Source organism: Bacidia gigantensis, assembly GCF_019456465.1.
Source record: "Bacidia gigantensis strain McMullin 20006 chromosome Unknown contig_245, whole genome shotgun sequence".
NCBI lineage: Eukaryota > Fungi > Ascomycota > Lecanoromycetes > Lecanorales > Ramalinaceae > Bacidia > Bacidia gigantensis.
Genome location: NW_025408601.1, coordinates 394375 through 415704, shown reverse-complemented (window position 1 = coordinate 415704; position 21330 = coordinate 394375). Strand labels below are relative to the sequence as shown.

The 21330-nt window shown below is 35.2% G+C and overlaps 4 protein-coding genes across 4 annotated transcripts; 3 read left to right on the top strand and 1 right to left on the bottom strand.

Annotated features, from left to right (window-relative positions):
* Positions 1-13531: 13531 nt before the first annotated feature.
* On the bottom strand, positions 13532-14485 carry KY384_005225 (uncharacterized protein; the record flags this gene model as incomplete). Its single annotated transcript, XM_044813726.1, has 1 exon — positions 13532-14485. The coding sequence occupies one exon, from the start codon at positions 14483-14485 to the stop codon at positions 13532-13534; it is 954 nt and encodes a 317-aa protein (XP_044669027.1).
* Positions 14486-16482: 1997 nt separating this feature from the next.
* KY384_005224 (uncharacterized protein) lies at positions 16483-17565 on the top strand (the record flags this gene model as incomplete). The annotated part of the gene is given in 3 exon segments (XM_044813725.1): positions 16483-16638; positions 16692-17510; positions 17527-17565. The coding sequence occupies 3 exon segments, from the start codon at positions 16483-16485 to the stop codon at positions 17563-17565; spliced, it is 1014 nt and encodes a 337-aa protein (XP_044669026.1).
* A 335-nt stretch (positions 17566-17900) lies between these two features.
* KY384_005223 (uncharacterized protein) lies at positions 17901-19346 on the top strand (the record flags this gene model as incomplete). Its single annotated transcript, XM_044813724.1, has 4 exons — positions 17901-18113; positions 18164-18541; positions 18624-18978; positions 19084-19346. 4 exons carry the CDS (start codon positions 17901-17903, stop codon positions 19344-19346), a joined length of 1209 nt encoding a protein of 402 aa, XP_044669025.1.
* A 484-nt stretch (positions 19347-19830) lies between these two features.
* Positions 19831-21319, top strand: KY384_005222 (uncharacterized protein; the record flags this gene model as incomplete). Its single annotated transcript, XM_044813723.1, has 4 exons — positions 19831-20088; positions 20151-20528; positions 20581-20941; positions 21003-21319. The coding sequence occupies 4 exons, from the start codon at positions 19831-19833 to the stop codon at positions 21317-21319; spliced, it is 1314 nt and encodes a 437-aa protein (XP_044669024.1).
* Between the last annotated feature and the right edge of the window lie 11 nt (positions 21320-21330).

The following is a 21330-nucleotide window of genomic DNA, read 5'->3' as shown; positions in this document are numbered from 1 at the left end:
AAGCTAATTTAATTAATATAAAAGTAGCTGCTATTTCTATATATATTAGTTTTAATAATATAGCTAGAAATATAAAATAAACTTTAATAAATAAATAGTTTAAGTATATCTTTTTATAGTAAATAGCTAAGTCTATATCCTATAACTAATTATATATATATAAATTATATAATAAATAGATAATACTATTATTATATATAATATTAGTTCTATTAGCGTATATATATATTTAAATAAAGCTTGCTTTTACTATATTAGCTACTGTAGGGCTATTTTAATAGGGTTAAAGCTTAAAGATTTTAAAATAAGCTTAATATAAGATAAGTTTATAAGTAATAAAAGAAAATATAGTAGCGTAATAATATCTAGCTAAAAGATTATTAAAAATTTTAATATAATAATAGTATTTTAAAAATATATTAATAATTAATAAAGCTACTAAAGTGTAGGGCTGTTTTTAGATTTTAGCGTTTAAATAAGTATAATAATACCTAATCTTTTAATATTACTATTATTTATAAAGAAATATAGTATATAAAGACTTTAATAAGCAATATATATAATATAGTTAGTTAATAATAGATTAATTATAAAGCTATCTAGGAAATATAATAGAAGTAAAGCTTTATACTAAGCTAGGTAGGGCTAAACTAAGCCTAATTAGGATATCTCACTTTTCTTATATTCTAATCCGTAATAATAATAATTTTTTAGCTATTATATTCTTAGTAATTATAATAATTTATTACCTTTATAATAAGCTCCTATATATATTTCTTATCTATTATTAAAAATAGTTCTATATAGCTATATACTTTATTAATAATAAATATAAAATATAGTTTTATTTTAATACTAAGAATTACTATTTATATTTTATATAGCCTTTAAATATTATAAAATAAATATACTCTTACTTCTATTTACTTTTTATATTTATATTTTTTTATATATCTTATATATTTATTATTTTTATATATATTATAGAAAAAGTCTTTAAAGATTTTAAGCTTTTATAGGCTATATACTATATTATATAACTTCTTTATATATATAATACTAGGATATCTAAGTTAGTTATATAGTTTTTTAAACTTGTTTTTTTAACTATAATAGTATTATTTTTAATTAATTTTATATTATTAACTATTTCTAGATTTTTAATATTTTCTATGTTTTTAAAATCTCTTTTTAAAACTAAAGTAGCTTATATTAATATATTAGCTAGTAGGTATAAATTATTTACCTTATACCTTATTATAATTAATATATTTTTCTATATAATTTCTATTGCTTTTTACTAGAATTATATTAAAAATCTAGAATATTTTAAAGCTAAAATTAATAATAAGTTATATCCTAACTTAAATATATATAAAATATTTTTAATAATATATCTTTTACTATTTACTATTACTTTAATATCCTTTTAACTAAGTAATATTAATATTTATTTACTATTAATTTAAATAATAGCTAGGACTTTATTATATATAATAAAGTTAGTTTTTAAAGTTATTATATATTTAAATACTTTTGAATTAATTATTTATTTTATAGATAAAGTTAAATTAATAAATATAGATTTATTTTTAATTTCTATAATTAAAATATAATTAATTTATTATAATTTTATATTAAATTTTATATAATTTAATATTAATTTATAATTTTTTTTATAATTAAAATAATTAATATCTATATATTTTAGTAATAAAAATATTTAATTTTAACTTAAAGCTTATTCCTTAGCAACCTTAGTATCTTTTATAAAAGATTTATTATTATTAATATTATTAGCTATTATTATAGATATGGCTTTAGAGGGAGGCTTCGCAGCCCTATATATAGTTTCTGCTTAGTAGCCCTATATATAGTTTCTGCGCAAATAGAAGGGGATCTTCCCTTTATCTATATAACTTACTATATAATTAAGGAATATCTCCTTTATTATATATATCTTTTTTCCTAGTTGCTGCTTTCTACTATAATAGTAGTAATACTATAACTAGAGACTAGATCCTCCTTTAGTCTATTTAAGTCTTCTACTAGCTTAGTTTCCGCACTAGAATAATACTAGCTTACTAATACCTTAATCTTTATTGCCCTCTATTATTACGAACGTAGCCTATATTTGCTTAGCTTTAAAAGAGACTAAGTTTACTATACTATTGCCTAAGAATGCTTTCGCCTAGGAACGTTTTTACTTAGGAACGTTTTTAATCTAAAATACTAAAAGCGCTTGCTCCTTCTATATATAATAGCTTTTATTGCCTAGCGCTATAACTAATCTAGACTACCTCTTAGTTTATTACCTTTATAATAATTGTTATTTTTTATAAATATATTATTATAGTATTTATATTTTTTTTTATTTCCTAATTAAAATAATTATCTTTTATTAACTTTCTATATCAACTAAAACTATTTTTAGTTAAAGTATATTTGTTCTTAGTCTTTTATATATACTTATTTAAGGTCCTTATTGCGATTATTTTAAGCTAGCTTTAGAAAACGCCTTTATTTAATTAGATTAAAGTATTATTATATTTACTTTTTATTTAAAAGAATTCTAAGCTTTAGGTTATTTATTAGGTTGCTATAATTTTACTATTAACTATATTGTTTAATATATTACTAATAATAGCTTATAACTACCTCTACCTTATAGACCTCTTTCCTCTAATAAATAAAATTGCTAAGCTAAGTCTAGGTCGCTAGAACTAGAAGTTATTTAGCTACCTAACTAGGCTTATAATCGGTTAGATATAAAGAAAGCTTTGCAAACCTTTAAACGCTAGACTTAACTCTTTTAAAACTAACTTGCTTAGGCAAACTTATTACTAATAGACGATATATTACTATATTATCCTAGCTTAGGACTAAGCTTTACCTCTATTAAGTTAAATAGTTCCCAACGTCCCTTTAGCTAGTCTTTAGCTAAAGAAGCTATTTATTTAAAACTGATTAGTTTTAACCTATTTATAATCTAGGAATAAGAACTTAGTTTAGAAACTAGCTTAACTTCCCTAATTATAGATAAAAATACTATCTATAGGATTATACGCGAAACCTTAGCTATCTAGGCAAGCTAGGCTGCTATACTAGGCCCTTTTAGACCTCCTAGCCTATTAGGCCCTATAGGACTTACTAGCCTATTGGCTGCCCTAGCTCCTTATAATAGTAACTAGTAATTAGTATCTAACCTAGAATATTTTAACCCTTTTTACAATAATAAGTTAGCTAATATTGCCCCTAGGATCAAATATACTAGTAAGGATATATACTTTTAGGACGTTTTTGCCTTTATTGATTAAATATAGGATATTGCCTATACCTATAGCGCTAATATCGTTTGTTCTAACCTTTAGCTATCCTTATATAGCTAAGCTTTAGGATAGTATATATTAGAGCTTACTAAGGGAGAAAAACAACTTGCAATATATAATAATAAAGTTAAGGAATAAAAAACGTTACTACTAGCTTGCTTTAAGCCTACTAGATTAATTAGTATAGCTATATATTTAAAGAAACGCTATATACTATTAGATATAATATATAATAGAGAACTGCGCAAATATACTTAGTATATATTTAGATTAGCTAAAATTGCTGAATTTAGTATTACTGTAGACTAATTGTTATTAATATAGAATAAGCTTAATCTAAATTTCTAGTATAATATCCTAGAGCTAAATTTAAGTATATTAATAAATATATTTCTATAGTTATTAAATACTAGGAAGTATTAATAGTAGGGATTAGGGTCTTAGCAGAACTATATATTACTCTAGCAAAGCAATAATTGTTCTTATTAATTAGGTAGTTAGTATAGTAATATAAGTTATTCTTTTTAGGCTAATAGGGTGCTAGGCTATATTATTCTAGTTCCCTATTTTAGTCTTCTTATAGCTAATAGCCTTATAAGAATAGATATAAGAATAATACTTATTTAAATTAGACTTAGAGGAATAGTAATTAATTCTAACTAAAAATAGGTTCTTAGCCTTTAAACGTTTAGCCCTTAATAGCTTTACTAACTCAACCGCTTATTATAGTAGGAAGTATATTAGATTTAGCTTAACAACCTAATAGACTAGGCTAATCTCTTAACAATAACCCTAGGAGATTTAGCTAAAACCTTAGCTTAAACTATAATAGACCTTTTAGTTAAGCTTAAAGCTAAAATAGGGTTTATAGAAATAATAATGCTTTTAACTAACAATATCTAGCTTGTCCTAAAGCTTATTATAATAAGGTTTTTATTTAGGATAAGAATAAAGGCTATTACTATAAAAACTTAGCTAACAACTATAAGAATAGCTAAGGGTTATAGTACTACTAAGACAACATACTGTCTATTAAGTATACGCCTAATTAGGGTGAAAGTGCAAATAATATTTCTTTGCTTAACGAATCTTATAACTAAGATAGTTTCTTTATAAACCCTATTATTATATACTAATACTAGAAATACAATTAAGCTTTCGAGTTAAGAAATACATTATATTGCTACTGTCGAAATAAAAAGTACTTTATACCCTAATATATAAAAATCTAAATATAAAAAGCCTTATTAATATTAACTAAAGACGCTTTTATTACTAAAATAAAATTATTATTATTTAAAGATACAATTATAATTAAATTATTAAATATAATATTTAGCTTTTTAGGTTATACCTTTAAGTACTATTACTATACTACCCTAGATATTTATCTAAAACAAAGCTTATTTACTTACTATTTTGATATAGGGTGCGCTATAACGCTTATTAATAAAGATAAGCTTATTAAGTTATATCTTAATATAGATCTTTATAAATTATTAAGCCTAATTTCTATTAGGGGACTAGGGAACATAGTCTATAAAAGTTCTTACTATATTAAGCTCTTGTTTTTTATTAATAGCGTCTTAGTAGATAATACTTTTACTTAAGTTAGGATTATAGTAGAAGTATATTTAGTTTAAGACTTATACGCTAATATATTAATAAGCTAAGATATTATTACGCTTAAGGGTATAGTTATTAATACCCTTAATAAGCGTCTTATATTTATAAAATATTAAAATCTTTAAGCTAAAGTTGAATTAGTTTATCGATTAGAGAATACTATTTAATATATTTTTCGTTCCTAGAATAGAATTACTATTCCTTCTAGAACTATAAAAAGTATTTCTATCTATTATACTAGACTAAATTTACTAGAATATAATTATCTATTTAAGCTTAAATATAGATCTAAGCTAAGTAAGTAAGGAGGAATTCTAGCTTATATTGTTGACTCCAACATATTGTTTATCTAGGTCTATAATATAAGCTTATATAATATAACCTTAAATAGGAAAGCTAAGCTAAGCAAGGTAGTAGAGTTTAAATAAGACTTTTGTTTTATAGTTAATCTTAATAAAATACCTTTAGCGGCTACTAACCTTATCTATTAATTTAGTTTTAAGAAAAAACTTCTTAAAAGCGTTATAGCACTAGCCTTTGCTGCTGCCCCTTTACTTGCAGGCGCTAGTATAGATATTAATATTTAATTTAATAAAGCCTTTAATATTCTAAAGATAGACTTATTGCTTAAGTAAAAATTGCCTAATAATATTATTATCTATAGAAATAATAGTATTGCCTTTTAATTAGCTAGCGTTTATAACAAGTTCCCTTCTATATAGACTAACTAGGGAATAGTCGACCTATTAGAGGCGGAATAGATACTAATACTACTAAAACTAAATTCTAATTTAAAGCTTTTAAAAGTTTACTTACTTAGTTTAAAGGATTATAATATAATTAATTAAATATTTAATAAAATATATAAATAGGGCCGAATATTATAGTTTAATTAACTTACGAAGTTCTTATATTTTTATTTTATTGTTTAGAAATCTAGACTTAAGCTTAAAAGTTATATTATAGTTAATATTCAAAGTCTAAACTAGATTATAGAAAACAATACTTACTTAATACTTTTATAGGCAGATATTATCGAAACCATTGCTAAATATCCCTATATTACAGTTATAGACGTATAAAGATACTTTTATTAATTCTTTATCTAAGAATATAATTAATATAAACTAACTATTGTCTCTTATTAGGGATAAGAATAATCTAATATCGCTATTATAAAATATAAAGGCTCCCCGCTATATATATAGCATTAAATAAATTATATATTACGTCCTTTTAAAGGCTTTGCATAAGCCTTTATAGACAATATTATTATATTTTCGAAAATGCTTTTAGACTACCTCTTATACTTAAAATAAGTTTTCGCTCTCTTTTAAGAATGCTATATTAGCTTGTTCCTAACAAAGTCCTTTATTAGTTTCCTGTCTATAACTTTTCTAGGCTAACAAGTTGATAGCCTAGGTTTCTTAATATCTAAAGAAAAGATTAGGGCTATTTAAGGCCTTAAGTTTCTTCGCTACCTTGTAGACTTTAAACTATATTTAAGATTAATAGGATAGCTTAAGAAATCGGTATATTAATATGCCTAGCTAGCTTAGCTATTGCAAGATTGCAAAACGCTTTTAACTTAGAACTTAAAAATAAAAAGTATAGTATAAAAGCAATAGTCTATAAAAACCTTAATTGAATAGCTATCTATAGCGGAATTTAAAGTATATTAATTAATCTAGAAGGCCTTTTTAAAGCTTTTGTTCCTTATATATTTTAATAAATTAAAAAAGCTTTTTATCGACCTTAATACCTCTAAAGTATAGGGCTTTGCTACTATAATTTATTATAGTATAATAGAATAAGATCCTTTATTATATAATAATATTTAGCTAATTCTTTTCTTTAGTAAACTTTTAAATTAAGTTAAAAAAAACTACTAGCTAACTAAACTAGAAGTTGCAAATATTATATAGGTTATAAAAAAAATATATTATATAATTAAATTAGTAAACTAAACTATATTAATCTATATAGATTATTTAGCTATAGTACTAATATTGTAGCAAACTATACTCTCTATATCGAATATAGATAAGCTAAACTTAAGGCTTATATAAGCTAGTTAATACTTATTAAGATTTAATCTAATTATTTACTATAAATCTAGCAAAAGTAATATTATTCTAGATGCTTTATTACGCTTATTAAAAAGTAATATAGCCTTTTTTAACTCTAGTAATCTTAGTGTCTTTAACTCCCTATATATTGATAATAATATATCCTATATTTATTATATTATATTAATCGAAATATTAGACGATTTTAAAAATTATTTAAAAAAAGCTTACTAAAGTAATATCTACTAGGTTAAAATTCTTGAAATCCTTAAATTTACCCCTAATAAAAACCTTATTACTAATAATAACTTAAATCAACTAGAAATAGTTAAAACTAAAGATAGCTTAGCCTATAACTATAGCAAATCTAGTATCTAATTTAAGCTATAGGATTAATTAATCTATTATACTAATAAATATAGGATAGAATAGCTCTATATTCCTAAGTTAATAGAAGCGGAAATATTTAAGTAAGCCTATAATCTTTTAGGCTATAGTGGTTTTTACTAAACCTACTAAAGGCTTAGGAATTCGATTTATATATACTACCTTGTAAAGTAATTATAGAAGTATATTACTTACTACTTTTAATACTAAATAATATAAACTCTAAAGTATTTAATATATAGTTTATTAAACTTTATTATATTGCTTTTAATTTTATTCTATACTATAGCTATAAACTTTATTATTGAGATGCTTCTTACTATCCTAGGCTATAATATACTAGCTATTTTAACCTACAAGTTTAGCAAGCGTATTATTTTAATCCTAGGCAAAGATACTTAAAAAGCATTAGAATAGGGAGTCTCTATTCTCATAGCACTAATAGATTATAACTAAAGCGTTTTTTATACTTTTATCTTAGACTATAATACCTATTTTATATCTGTATTTTAAAAGGCTATATTTAATTATCTAAGTATAAATATACTTATATTAATTGCTTACTACTTTTAAATAGATAAATAATTTAAAAGAATAAATTAGTTAGTAGAAATCGCTCTTTACTTCTATATCTTTTAATTTTTAGCCGATAATTAAGTAGAGCTACTTCTTTTTATAACTATAATATTAAATAACTCTATTAATGCTACTACTAGTTTTGCTCCTAATAAATTAATCTATAGTTTTAGAATTAGGGATAACCTAGGGATACTTGCAGACCTTCCCGCCAAAAACTACTAAGCTTTATAATAAATAAAGAGGGAGTCTACTAAAGAAGTAATAGCTTTTAGTATAGCTATAATAAAATAATATTATAATAGTAAGTATTTTAAAATTAGCGCCTTAAAGCCTAGTAATTAGGTCTACTTAGCTTTATACTATAGCTACTCAATACTAGGATTACTTAATAGCAAGCTTAGTCCTTAAAGAGTTAGCCTTTTTAAGGTTTTTAATAAGGTTAGTAATCTAGCTTATAAGCTCAATCTTCTATCTAATATATATATCTACCCTATAGTATTAATTACTTAGCTTAAGCCTATCCCTTTAGCTCTAGACCCCTATAAATATATCCTAAATAAATAACTACCTACTATAGTTAAAGATAGTTACTTAGATAATAATACTTTCGATATTAAAGCCTTTATTAATTGCTATATTATGCTTACTAGGATTATTCGATATTTAGTAAAGTAGCGAATATATAGTTATAAAAACAACTTATAATATAATATTAATTGTCTTTCCAACGCTTAAAACCTAGTATAGGCCTATAATCTATAATACCTATTCTCTAATATAAAGATAAAATATATTATATTAAGAAAAGATAAAGCTTATCTATAATATAGGTTATATTATATTAATTTTATTAACTTTTAACCTAATATCGCTTATAATAATGCCTACGCTAGCCTAAACTAGAGTGATTATAATAATAGACCTAGGAAAGGTTAACCTAAATCTAAAAATACTACTATTACTATTGTCCTAAGTAATTGCCCTAGCGCCCTTTTTGTTGTTGTTCCTATTGTTGCTTCTAAAACGCCTTTACTATTACAAGCTATTTATTATTCTACTAGAACGCCCTCACTAGTGCAGGTTGTTTATTGTTCTAGTTATTTAAAGATTAAGGCAAAGAAAGCTAAGGGCAATAAGTAATAAGGTTTTTATTATATAATATAATAGCATAATACCCTATATATATTAGTTACTATTAGCAAGAGCGCTACCCTTTTTTTCTTTTTAGCAAGCACCTATTACAGATATAGCTTTAGAGGGAGGCTTAGCAGCCTTATATATAGTTTCTACTTAATAACCCTATATATAGTTTCTGCGCAAATAGGAGGGGATCTTCCCTTCATCTATATAACTTACTATATAATTAAGGAATATCTCCTCTACTACATATATCTCCTCTCCTAGTTGCTACTTTCCGCTATAGCTATAGCTATATATAACTTTTTCTAGTATTAACTTTTTAAGTTTTTTTTATTATTTCTTTTATTTAGCCCTTTTTAATTACTAGTTTAAATATTTCTTTATTTATTAATAAGTTTATTATATTTTTACTAAGTATTTAAAGTATTATTTAAATTATTATTATAATTATAATTATATATTATATATAGTTCGCTATATTGCTAATATTTAATATTCCTTTTAAGCTTATAATTTAATTCTTTTTACTTAATTTAAATAATAATATATTTATAAGTTATAATATTTATTTCTATAGCTTTAAGTTATTAAATAACTATTTCTATATTAAGCCTATAAGAGATATAAAAATAATAAATTATTATTTTATAGTTTTTATTATATTTAAATACTTTAATAATAGCAATTCTAATTATAATAGTACCCTACTTATCTTCTAAGCTAATCTCCCTAATTTAATTATTTAATTATTTAACTTTAAATATTATTATATTTATAGATTCTTTAGGTTTAGCTTTTATTACTAGTATTTATTATATTAATAAAATAAATCTAGTTATTACTAATAAATTATAGACTTTATACTATATATACTAGATTACTTTTAATAAAATATTAATAAAGAGATATAATTTCTATATAAATTCTATAGTATTTTTTAGAAATAGCTTTATAAAAGTATTATATTTTTTTAATTAATATACTTAATACTAAATATTAGCCTTTATATATATTTAAATATATAGCTCTATAGTTATATAAATATAAAAAAATCTTTTATTTTTATTAATTACTTTAACTAATTAATAGTATTTAATTTTATTATTTTATAAAATACTTTATTTATTATATCTTTATTAAAAATTCTAAGATTAAAAGTATTTATAAACTATTCTTAAGCTTATTATCTAAAAGCTAAATTAATAGTAAATAAAGAATTTTTTAATAAATTTATATAAATAGCTATATTAAAGCCTATTTGCCTTTATTGCTATATAGTATAAATATTATTATCTATAGTAATATTTTTATAGTTATTAAATATAGTTAATAAAATAAAAAAATAAAGCTAGCTTATTTAAGCTTAGAACTTATTATAATTATATAATATAAAATAGAATAATTATTATCTAAAGTAATTTATAAATCTTTATATATTAAAAGAATAACTATTAATTAATAATAACTAGTCTATATATATATAGCTTAATATATTTTATAAATATATAGCTAATTAATTTTTAATAATTATTACTAAGTTTTATATCCGTATAGTAGCAATTTGCTTCAGTGGCAAACTGGTAGCAAAGTACGCTAGCTGCTTATTGCCGAGGCCCAGATTGCACGATCGCAACAATCTAAGCTCGTTAGCGTAGTTCTTATCCTGAGCGCGCATCTTTGTAATTGCTCCCCGCTACGCCCTTTAGGCCTTATTAGGCTAGAAGCATCCGATTTAGGGGTGGCCTCCTCTAGTCGTAACTCTAATCACTAGCTGTCAAAGGGGGCTACAACATCGTGAATTCTAGGAGGAATCTATCGTTTCCTCCGGTCTTGACTCTTATATTCCCTTGGCTGAAGTAGTCTACTTCTTTCATCAATATTCTACCCACTATGAAGACCAACCTCCGTTGTATACCTAAGCAGTATCAGCAATGCAAGCCTTGGCTTAGGCCCAATATTGAACAACATCAGTGATTCTTGCCATACTCTCAGCCTTACTTAATTATCATCGAATATCTGTTTATTTCCATTGCATCTTCTTCTCTACGAGATCTCTCTCCTTAATGTCGATCACTAGAAGTCTCGCCCATTTTTGCGTTGACTTCTACGACAGGGAGGGACTGACTGTTCATTTGTACCTCGCGAGAAATCAATGCATATGTGCAGATGTTCAATACAGCGTGCAAAACCATGTTCTGTGAATTCTCTTGCCTCTCTCCTGATTTTATTTTCGGTAGGCTTTGTCTATGAATTGGAAGAAGATTGTGTAGGGCTTTACCGAGCTTTCGAGCTCCCGTGATCGATCATAACAACTTGCCCCAAATCCATGAAATCTTTGAGCATTAAATTGTGATCAGTGCAGGAATTCAGGTTTCTCAGGAAGACTGAACGGGCCTCGTCAACTGCGGGTTTAAAAAAGGGCCACTTCATCTACATAAAAATTAAGAGGAATTTTGCCTTTGTGCTGACAACAAGGTGAGGCAAGTCACCGTTCATAGGCTTTTGTATAAAGTTCTGAGTGCTGAGACACCTATATCACTGCCTTGACTCGCCATCTAGCAATTTAAGCTTCATATCTCATAAGCCACAGAACGCAAAACAATGCCTATCAAACATTTGCGCTTCATAGCGCTGCAGCCAATCCTTTTTTCATACTTCAATTTTGGCATATATCGCCATTGACTTCGAAGAACTGTCGTTGTTCAGATGGATTTAGAGATTCCGATTATGCGGAACTTGGCAGCAGGAGTCATCTGTGCATTAAGAGCCATGCCGCGATCATGATCTTTCAGTCCAATTGGAGCTTCTCTTGGGGCGAGGGCAGCAGGCACATTAATAAATCAGAACTCGAAACTCATCTTGCTTCTCGGATCTCACATCCGATCCCCTCACAAACACCAGCGGGCCTCCTTCACGCACAGCGGACATTTTTGTTTCGGCTCCGAAGCTCAAGAACCAATCCCCGGTCTCCGGAACATCCCCATGTCTGTGCGTTATGCAAACTTCTTCGTCTCACCTGTCAGCATTTTGTACTTCTCATCCCCCCTTTTGCTACAACGCTATTCCCCAACCCCGCCCCGTTACCATGTTGAGCCCACTCTTCAACCTTCCTCTACTTTTAACTTTATCCTATCATATTCCTCCTTCCCCTCACCATCACATATAATTTCCGGCACCATCAGCTCCCCATGCTTCACCAAGAATAAGTCCACAGGCATTTCCCGCCCCTGATGACGTGGACACTCACCTTCTAACCCTCCATAAATCGTGTTTCCGGTTCTGTAGCCGCAGATTGTCTGTATTTTATGCGCGAGGGAACAGGGTTGTAAGGAGGGCAGGTGGATGTAGATGCAGCCACAGAGGAGGTAGGCGTGGTGCGTGTGGTGGCACATGATTTTCGAGGGGTGGGTGGATGGGTGAAGGGGGGATTAGTAAGGAGGGGAAATTGGTGAAGAGGAAATTAGGAAAGGGTGGGAATGGTGGGGAGGGTGGGGAGAGGTGTTAGCTACGGGGTGTTGAGATCGCATTGTTCGTGTGATGCCTTGGTTAATTGGGGATTGGGTGATATGGTACGACGTGAGCCGAGAGTAATGAGCTGGTTCGTGCCAAGGTGTAATATGCAATTTTCTGGCTAGTAAGTATGGACAGCGTGATCAGTTCTCAAATGTACGTAAATCCCGATTCAGGTATGATTGTGTGTGTTGGTGTAGACTCTGACATATTTCCATGTCTTTCCGTGACGTCTGGAACATTCGCATTTAATGGTAGACTCACATGATGAATGAAAGGAGTTTTCTGTGAGTTCACCAGGTAGATTTCCATTTGCGAATGCCTATTTCCTGTTGTTCTTACTTCGTTGTGACTCTTTCGACTATTGCGGCTCGTTAACAACGGCTTTCCATTCGCTTTTGCAGTCCAATGAGGTTCTCCCAAAGCTGATCCATGTGTTACAAGAGTCACAACATGTCTTTCGGATGAAGTTGCAATCTCTTCCGAGAAAATGAAGTCTTTCGATTCAAGTTCTGTGTCCAGGATTCCTGTCGTGCGGCAGGTTGGAATGATATGGGACTGTCATTTTTTCTTCGGGATCAAGCTTTTACATAGAAGATTTCATTGTTTTCTCAGCAATCTAATATTGATTGAATAGGTATGCAGGGCAAGCAGTAGTCGAGCATTAAAGTCTGTCTGATTACCTCAAGTACTTTCTCGCTCGCATGCAAGACTGTGAGTCATTAAATACTATTTCGCCTCCATGGATAACCTCAACTAACGGAGGACATAATTTCCCGTCTTGCAAAGCTGACGCCACGTGCAAAGCTGATGCCACTGAAGATCGATGGCGACCCTGGAGGTTGTAATCTTGATTTTCCACGTCCATATCCCGCTTCAAGACACACCCTTTCATACATTTGAGCCCTTCGACTGCACTCTGTCCAGATTGACCCAGGACTGTGAGTTTTCGTCGGTAGTATGCGAATTTTGTCCGGCCCTGCCCCAGACATGATCCTTCCCTACCGCTTTTCTGTCTTTCCGGCTTGGAAAATTCGACTCCTTACCCAGCATAATTCTTCCAGGATGCACAACGTTGAAGAGAGCGAGCGCTATGAGCATGGCTGTTGAATCGAAGACATACTGATAAGCCTCGTGCGCCGAGATACCGGTATCGAGGCCCCCAGAGTACTCGACCAGACGGAAGATGATACGAACAGTTACCAGTGCTAGTGCAGAGTAGACCACATAGAGAAGAGTAAGCGGTCGCGGTCGCGAAGCTTTAGGCAGGTCCCGGTTCATCTCCCTGTGAAAGAGAATAGCTAGACCAAAGAAGATGATGATGAAAAGTTGTTGAAGGCCGACTCCACCCATGTAGACATGGAGACCCCTCATGATGGCGGTGTGTGACTTGTTACTGCCAGAGGCTGAAGCAGCTCCGATGACCTGCACAATGAAGGCAACAATGTCGAGCCCTACAAAGGTAAGACCGAAGCGCCAGGCTTTGACGCCAAGTATTTTGGCACTCTTGGTGTAATTGTAGACCATGCGACCAAGAACCATGTAGACATAGGCGTTAATCCAAAGCGGGGCAAGCAGGATGAGAATGAACCATGCGGAATACCACGACGTCTTTGTTGGGTTCTTGATGCTGACGATGCGAAAGGCGTAGGCGAGGAATTGCCAGAGGGCACTCATTGCCACTACCCATGAGTATCCTTTGCGATAGATGATGGATTGGGTGATGTGGGCAATCAGTGTGAGGGCGAACAGTATGCAGTAGAGGTAGGCGGCAGCAGTTGATGGGCAGAAGTTGGGCCACTTGCTGTCCGGGTCGTCCCTCGCTGCACAGTACGACGGTGCCATTATGACGGGTTTTTTGAAGTTCAGAAGAGCTTTGATTGAATGGGCTTGATGGCTCTTCTTCGCTCAAGATGAGGTTTTACTGATAGGACATAGGAAGAAGGTAGTGTTTGGGAGGTCTGAGGAAGATAAAGGGAAGCAAACAGTGGCAGGGCAGGCGACAGTGCATGGAACGCGACATGGGATTCCCCTATTTGCTTGCGTGGCCTATGTTTGTGGCGGGAACGCAGTGAAGCAAGGGAGCTGACAAAGCGAGGGAACGCGACAACAGTGTTGAGTACGACAGCATGGGGGCAACGAGGGCACGCAACAAGTCGGCATCAAGGGCAAAGGGGTGCGACAACTGCGCGTGTCGCTGCAAATGATAGGTATGGAAAAGGGGATGGGTCAGCGTCTTTTATGATACCGACAGGATAAGCCGGCTGTGTGCAGTTGGACGTGATATGTGGTTCTCAGGGCAGCTAGTGATTGTTGTACGAGCAGACCAATCAGACCAGAGGGCCTGGCGTACCACGCCAAGAGACCAGGGTTTTAGTGGAGCTCCAAAATATTCGGACTCTTGGCAGAATCCTCACAGCCCCTTGCCAAGACCGGCAGCAGGAAGTCCCTAATCTGCACTGAGCTAAAATCATATCCTCAAGCCGGCTCTCTGCATCATTTCACATGCACAGGGCGAAGCTGCACGTCCCCATCATTGACCATTCATATGTGCAGTCGGTCTATACACGGCTCGGACAATTACTTAGCCTATCGAGCCTTGCTGGGGAGCCAAGATGCGTGTCTCACGGCGTTATATTGCCCCCAAAGCAATGCCATCTTGCCAGATAATGACTTGATCAATGCAACGAGAGGGCGTGTCGTATCATCTTCGCGCCCATTCAAGTCCTTCGCGGAGACTCACTCGCCCGAGTCCTCCTTTTCTGTCACTGGGTCATTCGTATATCGCGAGGGAAGGCCACTATGCAAGACAACCTAAAAGTAGCTATACCTCGCCGCCCGAAAGCTCAGAATGCCTCCCCTCCAGATATCCAGCGATCTAATGCGCGAGAGCTAAACGGCGCATCTAAGAGGACGAGGAAGTGGGCTACCAAGGTCAAATCGGGCTGTCAAACCTGCAAGTATGCCTCCTGGCCCACCCTCTAAGTGTCCCCCCAGTCTCCGTTGGCCATCCGCACAGTAGCAGCATTGGTTCTTTGCGAAGCGCTGCTTCGAGAAGCGAGTCTCAATTCATTCTTGCGAGCGTCTAAATTTAGTCTTTGCGATGTTCATACTAATTTCGGACTCTTGTAGAAGTAAGTTGTCCGCCAACTCCAAGCAAAGGGGAATGGAAGGATTGAATACGACCCAGTTAGGAGAGTAAAATGTGATGAGACGAAACCTTTCTGCCAGCGCTGCACAAGCACGGGCCGCAAGGTGAGCTTGCTCGCTAACATCTTGACTCTACCAAACCAATCAGAGATGGTTGACTTCTGAAAGTGCGATGGCTACCCGCAGGAGACCAGCCTCGAGCTATCTTCAGGGCACAACTTAGACTCACCTGCCTATAGTCTACTGGGACTCACTCTATTATCACCAGGCCAGCCTTTTCGAGATGGCGAGCAACGAAGCTTTGAGTATTTTCGGGCGAAAACGGCACCTCAACTCTTCTGTCTATTTAGCAGCACATTCTGGGAAGCGACAATTCCTCAAGTCTTCTACCATGAACCTGTCATCAAGCATGCTGTTCTTGCCCTATCTTCATTGCACGAGCGATTTAGGCAGTCTGATCCAAAATTAAAAAAGCAGGTATGGACACTTGAGGAAGGTAGCTTTGCCTTACATCATTACAACAAAGCTATACGCCACTTAATACAAGGCAACGATGGTGGTCGACCTACCACTGAGGTTTTCCTGGTTGCTTGCCTTTTGTTTTCTTCTTTCGAAGTTAGGCTAGCCCTGACCCACTCGTGACTACCACTGAATTTGATAAGGCTTTGAGAGGGCACCAAGGATCATCACTTATGCACATACAGAGCGGCATCAAATTATTGGCGGAAGTCTCTGAGCAGGAAACTAGAAAGCGCGATGGTGGGACGCTATTGCGTTCGTCCCAGTCATTCATCCCACTAGCAGACCTGGAGATCTATTTCAACCGCCTTGACATGCAAGCTGCTGGGGTACATCCCATCGTTGGAAATTATTTCTAACGTACTGGCTGACATATTTCTAGCTGGTGGGAACCCGGCCTATGGAGCTCAGCAAACATGGAGAAGCAAGCCTTCCCGGATTCTGTGCCTCCATTCCACCAGCATTTACGACATTAGAAGAGGCTGGAAACAGCCTCGACTATCACTGGAACCACTGTCTTCAACTTCTCACCGATGCCGACAAGTTACACGAAGGCTTCAAGCAGCGTGGCGAATACTTAGATATACTCACATCATGGAAATTTGCTCTCGACGCCTTTGTCTCCTCAACCGTCCTGGACCGACGAGGAACGCAATTGTACAGAGTCCTTCGGCTCTGCCAAATGTTCTATTACATCTCCATACATGCATCACCCGACAAGACAGATTTCCCAGAGACAAATTTCGACCCCTATTATGAGCAGCACAAGCAAATTGTCGTCTGGGCGCAAGAGTTTTTGAGGTGTCACGCTCATCACTGTCACAACGGTGTCTTGGAGCCCTATTTCTGCCTCGGCATGAACCTGATCGCCCCGCTCTATAGTGTCGCTCACCATTGTCGGGACCCGCTTGTACGACGTGAGGCTGTGCAGCTGCTTAAGACCACCCCCAGACAAGAAGGCGTGTGGGACAGTATACTCACAGGCAATGTAGCGGAGAGCCTGATTGAGATGGAAGAACGGGGACTACCTCAAGTCACGTCACGGTACGATATACCGGAATCTGCAAGAGTAAGGGGCGTCAAACTCGAGTTCGACACGGAAGGAAAAGTCTGCGAGGTCAAGTTCGCAAGGATGGCGGACATTACGAAGTCAACTGAGCCAGGGCCGGGCTGGATTTGGTCGGATGGTAAAGGCGAGACAGTAAAATGGGATTAAGGCACCTCGACAATGGTTTGACGCTGTTGCTGCATTTTGAACCGCTATTATGCAACCTCATTCAAACGCAATTTTCATTCCTTACATACGCTCTGCTCTTGCCCTAAAATTCAGCTTCCATGAATCTTTCGACACAAATGAGAAGAACGTTTCTTTCTTTGTTGCAAGAGGCAAGTTTCAAGTCTGCAAACGTCCTCTCCTTTATCCATATACCTTCAGCCTTCGTTTCTTTCATCATGTTTAGAAGTATATTCCTCCCAATGTCTTCAGCATCCAAGGACACATTCCTGGTGCCTGCAAGGACCCGACACTTGATTAATAAGCAACACAACGTCCTCTCAATGCCGACAACCCATCACTGTATGGTCTGCAAGAATGTCGGATTCTGCCGAAACCACCAACAATGGTGCACCGAGCATCCAAAAGTCTGCTTCTACAAGCCAGATACTACAGGAAAGCCTCGTCGATGTGATTACTGCTTTAACGGGTGGGACTATCCAAACAAGCGAGCAGCTAAGCGTCGTTAATACCACGCTGCTCGCTTCTGGAGGTTATAATTATGTTTGGCTTGTTAAAGTGAAGGCTCCCGTAAGTACGCCTTTATAAAATATTCCACTCTGTTTCTGAACAGTGAACAGGGCCACGATGGTGAAGGCAAACGAATCCATCAATTCGTCTATCGTATACCCAAAGCCGACGCACTGCTACCAGACCAGCTCGAAAATGAGGTCGCATGGCTGACCTACGTATCTCAACACACCTCTATTCCAGTGCCAAAAGTATACGCATACTCATCAAAACAGCCGCATTCGTTCGTTGCCCTCGAATACATAGACGGCCAGCCCCTAGGCTCAGCCTACAAAGACTGCACCGCAGATCAGCAAGAAACGCTCTGCACCGAAATCGCCAACATCATAGTCCAGATGGCCGAGCTCCGGTTCGACAAGATCGGTGGCCTCTTACCATCTCATGAGCTGGGACCGACTGTGGAAGGAGTGAAACTATTCAAGGGACGGGTATGTCTTTCGCTTCCCCCATCTCCTATTTCACACCTATTCACACAGGCCGGGCGAGCAGCGACTAAAGCGAAAGGTGTAGGACAAGTTCCACTCGCACGCGCACTACAATATCGGTCCATACTCCACCACCAAGGACTACATCCTCGCCTACTACGACAAGGAAATATGCTACTATTCCCACGCATCCAATGATGATATCGACTGGAGTCTTTTCTACCCCGCTGACGTGGAAACTGTAAGTAGAGATCTTGAGGACGCGGGAGATGAGCGGCAGGCGTTATTTGAGAGGAAGGAGGCGTTTGTGGAGGAGTTGAATAGGGAGAGGGAGAAGGTGGCTCAGGATGAAGAGGGGTTTGGGAAGGAGATGCCGTTTGTGCTTTGCCATGGGGATTTTGAGGGGAGGAACGTTTTGGTTAGGGAGGGGAGGGTTGTTGGTGAGTTTGCTGTTTGCTTTCCCAGCGCCCCTATTTTGAACTCTTCGATTTCCTGGTGGTGAAAGATGATTTTGAGATGGTCACTTATTGCCATCGTGTGTGTAGCTGTCATCGATTGGGAGTTCGCGGGCAGTTTTCCGCTTTGCGAAATGTTGGCTGGTAAACCCCTGACGATTGTGGAGTATACGGATCGCTGTGAGGAAGATGAGGAGGCGGAGAAGGATGCTGAGTGGTGTAATAAGATCATCGATAAGGTTGAGGAGTTTGCGATAGAGAGGGAGTGGAGTACGGAGAATATTGACTTGTTGTTGGGACAAGGGAATGAGATATTGGATAGAGCTAGAGAGGAGATGTTTCCGACGATTTGATGGATTTTGTAGGTAAGTCTACTGTGGATGAGCGTTTAATCAAGGATGGCGGACATTGCAAAGTCAACAGAACCAGGATTTCGCCGGATGGTAAGGGCGAGACAACAAGTCGGGATTGAAGGTCGCTGGCAGAGTCTACTTGACCCCTTGTTGCTCTCCAATGGTAATGCATACTACAGCGATCTCTTTTCCTCTCATCCATTATCCACCCACAGCTTCAGTGGTGGCCTTTCTCACTCGTTCCTTTGTCACAAAATCCAAACCTGTCTCTCTACAAGCACACGTACATCCTGTTATTCCCCCTCTTCCACGAACACTTCCATTGAGACTATCAAACACATATCAACTACCCCATCTCTGGCCATGATTCCCACATTCCCCATTCCTGCAGCGACCCGATGCTTGCTGACTAATCCCCCTTTTGCCTACCTCAGCCCTTTCTTTTCTGGAATGCCTACCACCCACAAATGCATGGTCTGCAAAAATGTCGGCGGAGATGGAAAACACCTTGTCAAATGCAAGCTCCACGCGGGAGTCTGGCACTATAAGCTCGGCAGTGGTAGATATCCTGAAAAATGTAGCTATTGCCGGGATGGATACCCCGCTGATATTGGTGGAGAAAAAGGAGGGGGAGGGAAAGGAGGAAAGGGGGGAAAGGGGGAGGGAAAGAAATGTAAGACGTAGTAGGCTGCTGGCGAGTGGGGGATATAATGATGTTTGGCTTGTTGAGATGGGGTTTGCGGTGAGTTGAAATGAGTGGATTTAAGGGTCTGGGTAGATGACGTGCTGAACTTGTTCTCTCAGGATGGCGAAGGCGGTGGTGAGGAGGAGTCGAAAAACATTGTTGTTCGCCAGCCTAACAGCGATGCACTTATGCCGAATCAGCTGGAAAATGAGGTTGCTTGGTTGACGTATGTAGCCGAGCACACTAGCATACGTGTACCAAAGGTGTACTCGTGGTCATCGGCAGATCCGCCTTATGTTACTATGGAGTATGTCGAAGGTAGACCTATGTGTGATGTCTGGAAGGATTGTGACGAGGATGAAAAGGAGTTGCTTGTGAAGGAGATAGCGCGTATGGTTGTTGAGCTTGGTGAGATTGGATTTGACAAGATTGGTGGTCTGAGTCCGGAGCATCAATTGGCACCTACCGTTGAGGGTATGAAGTTGTTCAAAGGCAGGGTGAGCTTCCAAAATGGACTTGGTCGATAAGCTGCATTGACAAGACATGTAGGACAAGATTCACTCCGATGAGCACTATGAGATCGGGCCATATTCAACAGTCAAGAAATATGCTTTAGCGTGTTATGATAAGGAGATCTACTACTATTCGAAAGCACCATTCGAGGATATCGTGTGGCGTTTGTTCGAAAAGGACGAGGAACTGACAGATGATGATCAGTATAATTGCCTTCCCGACGATGGTCCAAGGCGAGAGACCTTGTTAGAGAATAAAGCAGCATTTGTGGAGGAGCTGAAAGAAGCCCGCAAAGAATGTCTTCAAGACGAAGAGACGTTTTCGCAGGAGCCGTTTGTCCTGTGTCACAATGACCTCAATGGGCGGAATATCATGGTGCGAGACAAGCATATCGTGGGTAAGCACAACGTAGCATGCCTTTTCGATGACAAAGTGCATCGTTATCTGACTTCAGATAGGTATCATAGACTGGGAATTTGCAGGTAGCTATCCATTAAGCGAGCTCCTGAGTGGAGGCAGCATAGATGTCATCGAATATCTGTCGGAAGAGGATCAAGAGGAGAATTTCAAATGGCACGTCAAGATTCGCGACGCCATTCAAGAAGCAACTGAGAGCAGAGGATGGTCGAATGCCGATAAGGATCTACTCTTCAACGATGGGACTGGGTTGTTGCCAGGCTTGCGAACGGAGATGATTCCTAATTACCTGTATGATGAGGATGAGGGTGATGACGTGTCTGATCATAGTTCAGACGTATTAGGAAACAGTGATTGAATTTGAAAAGG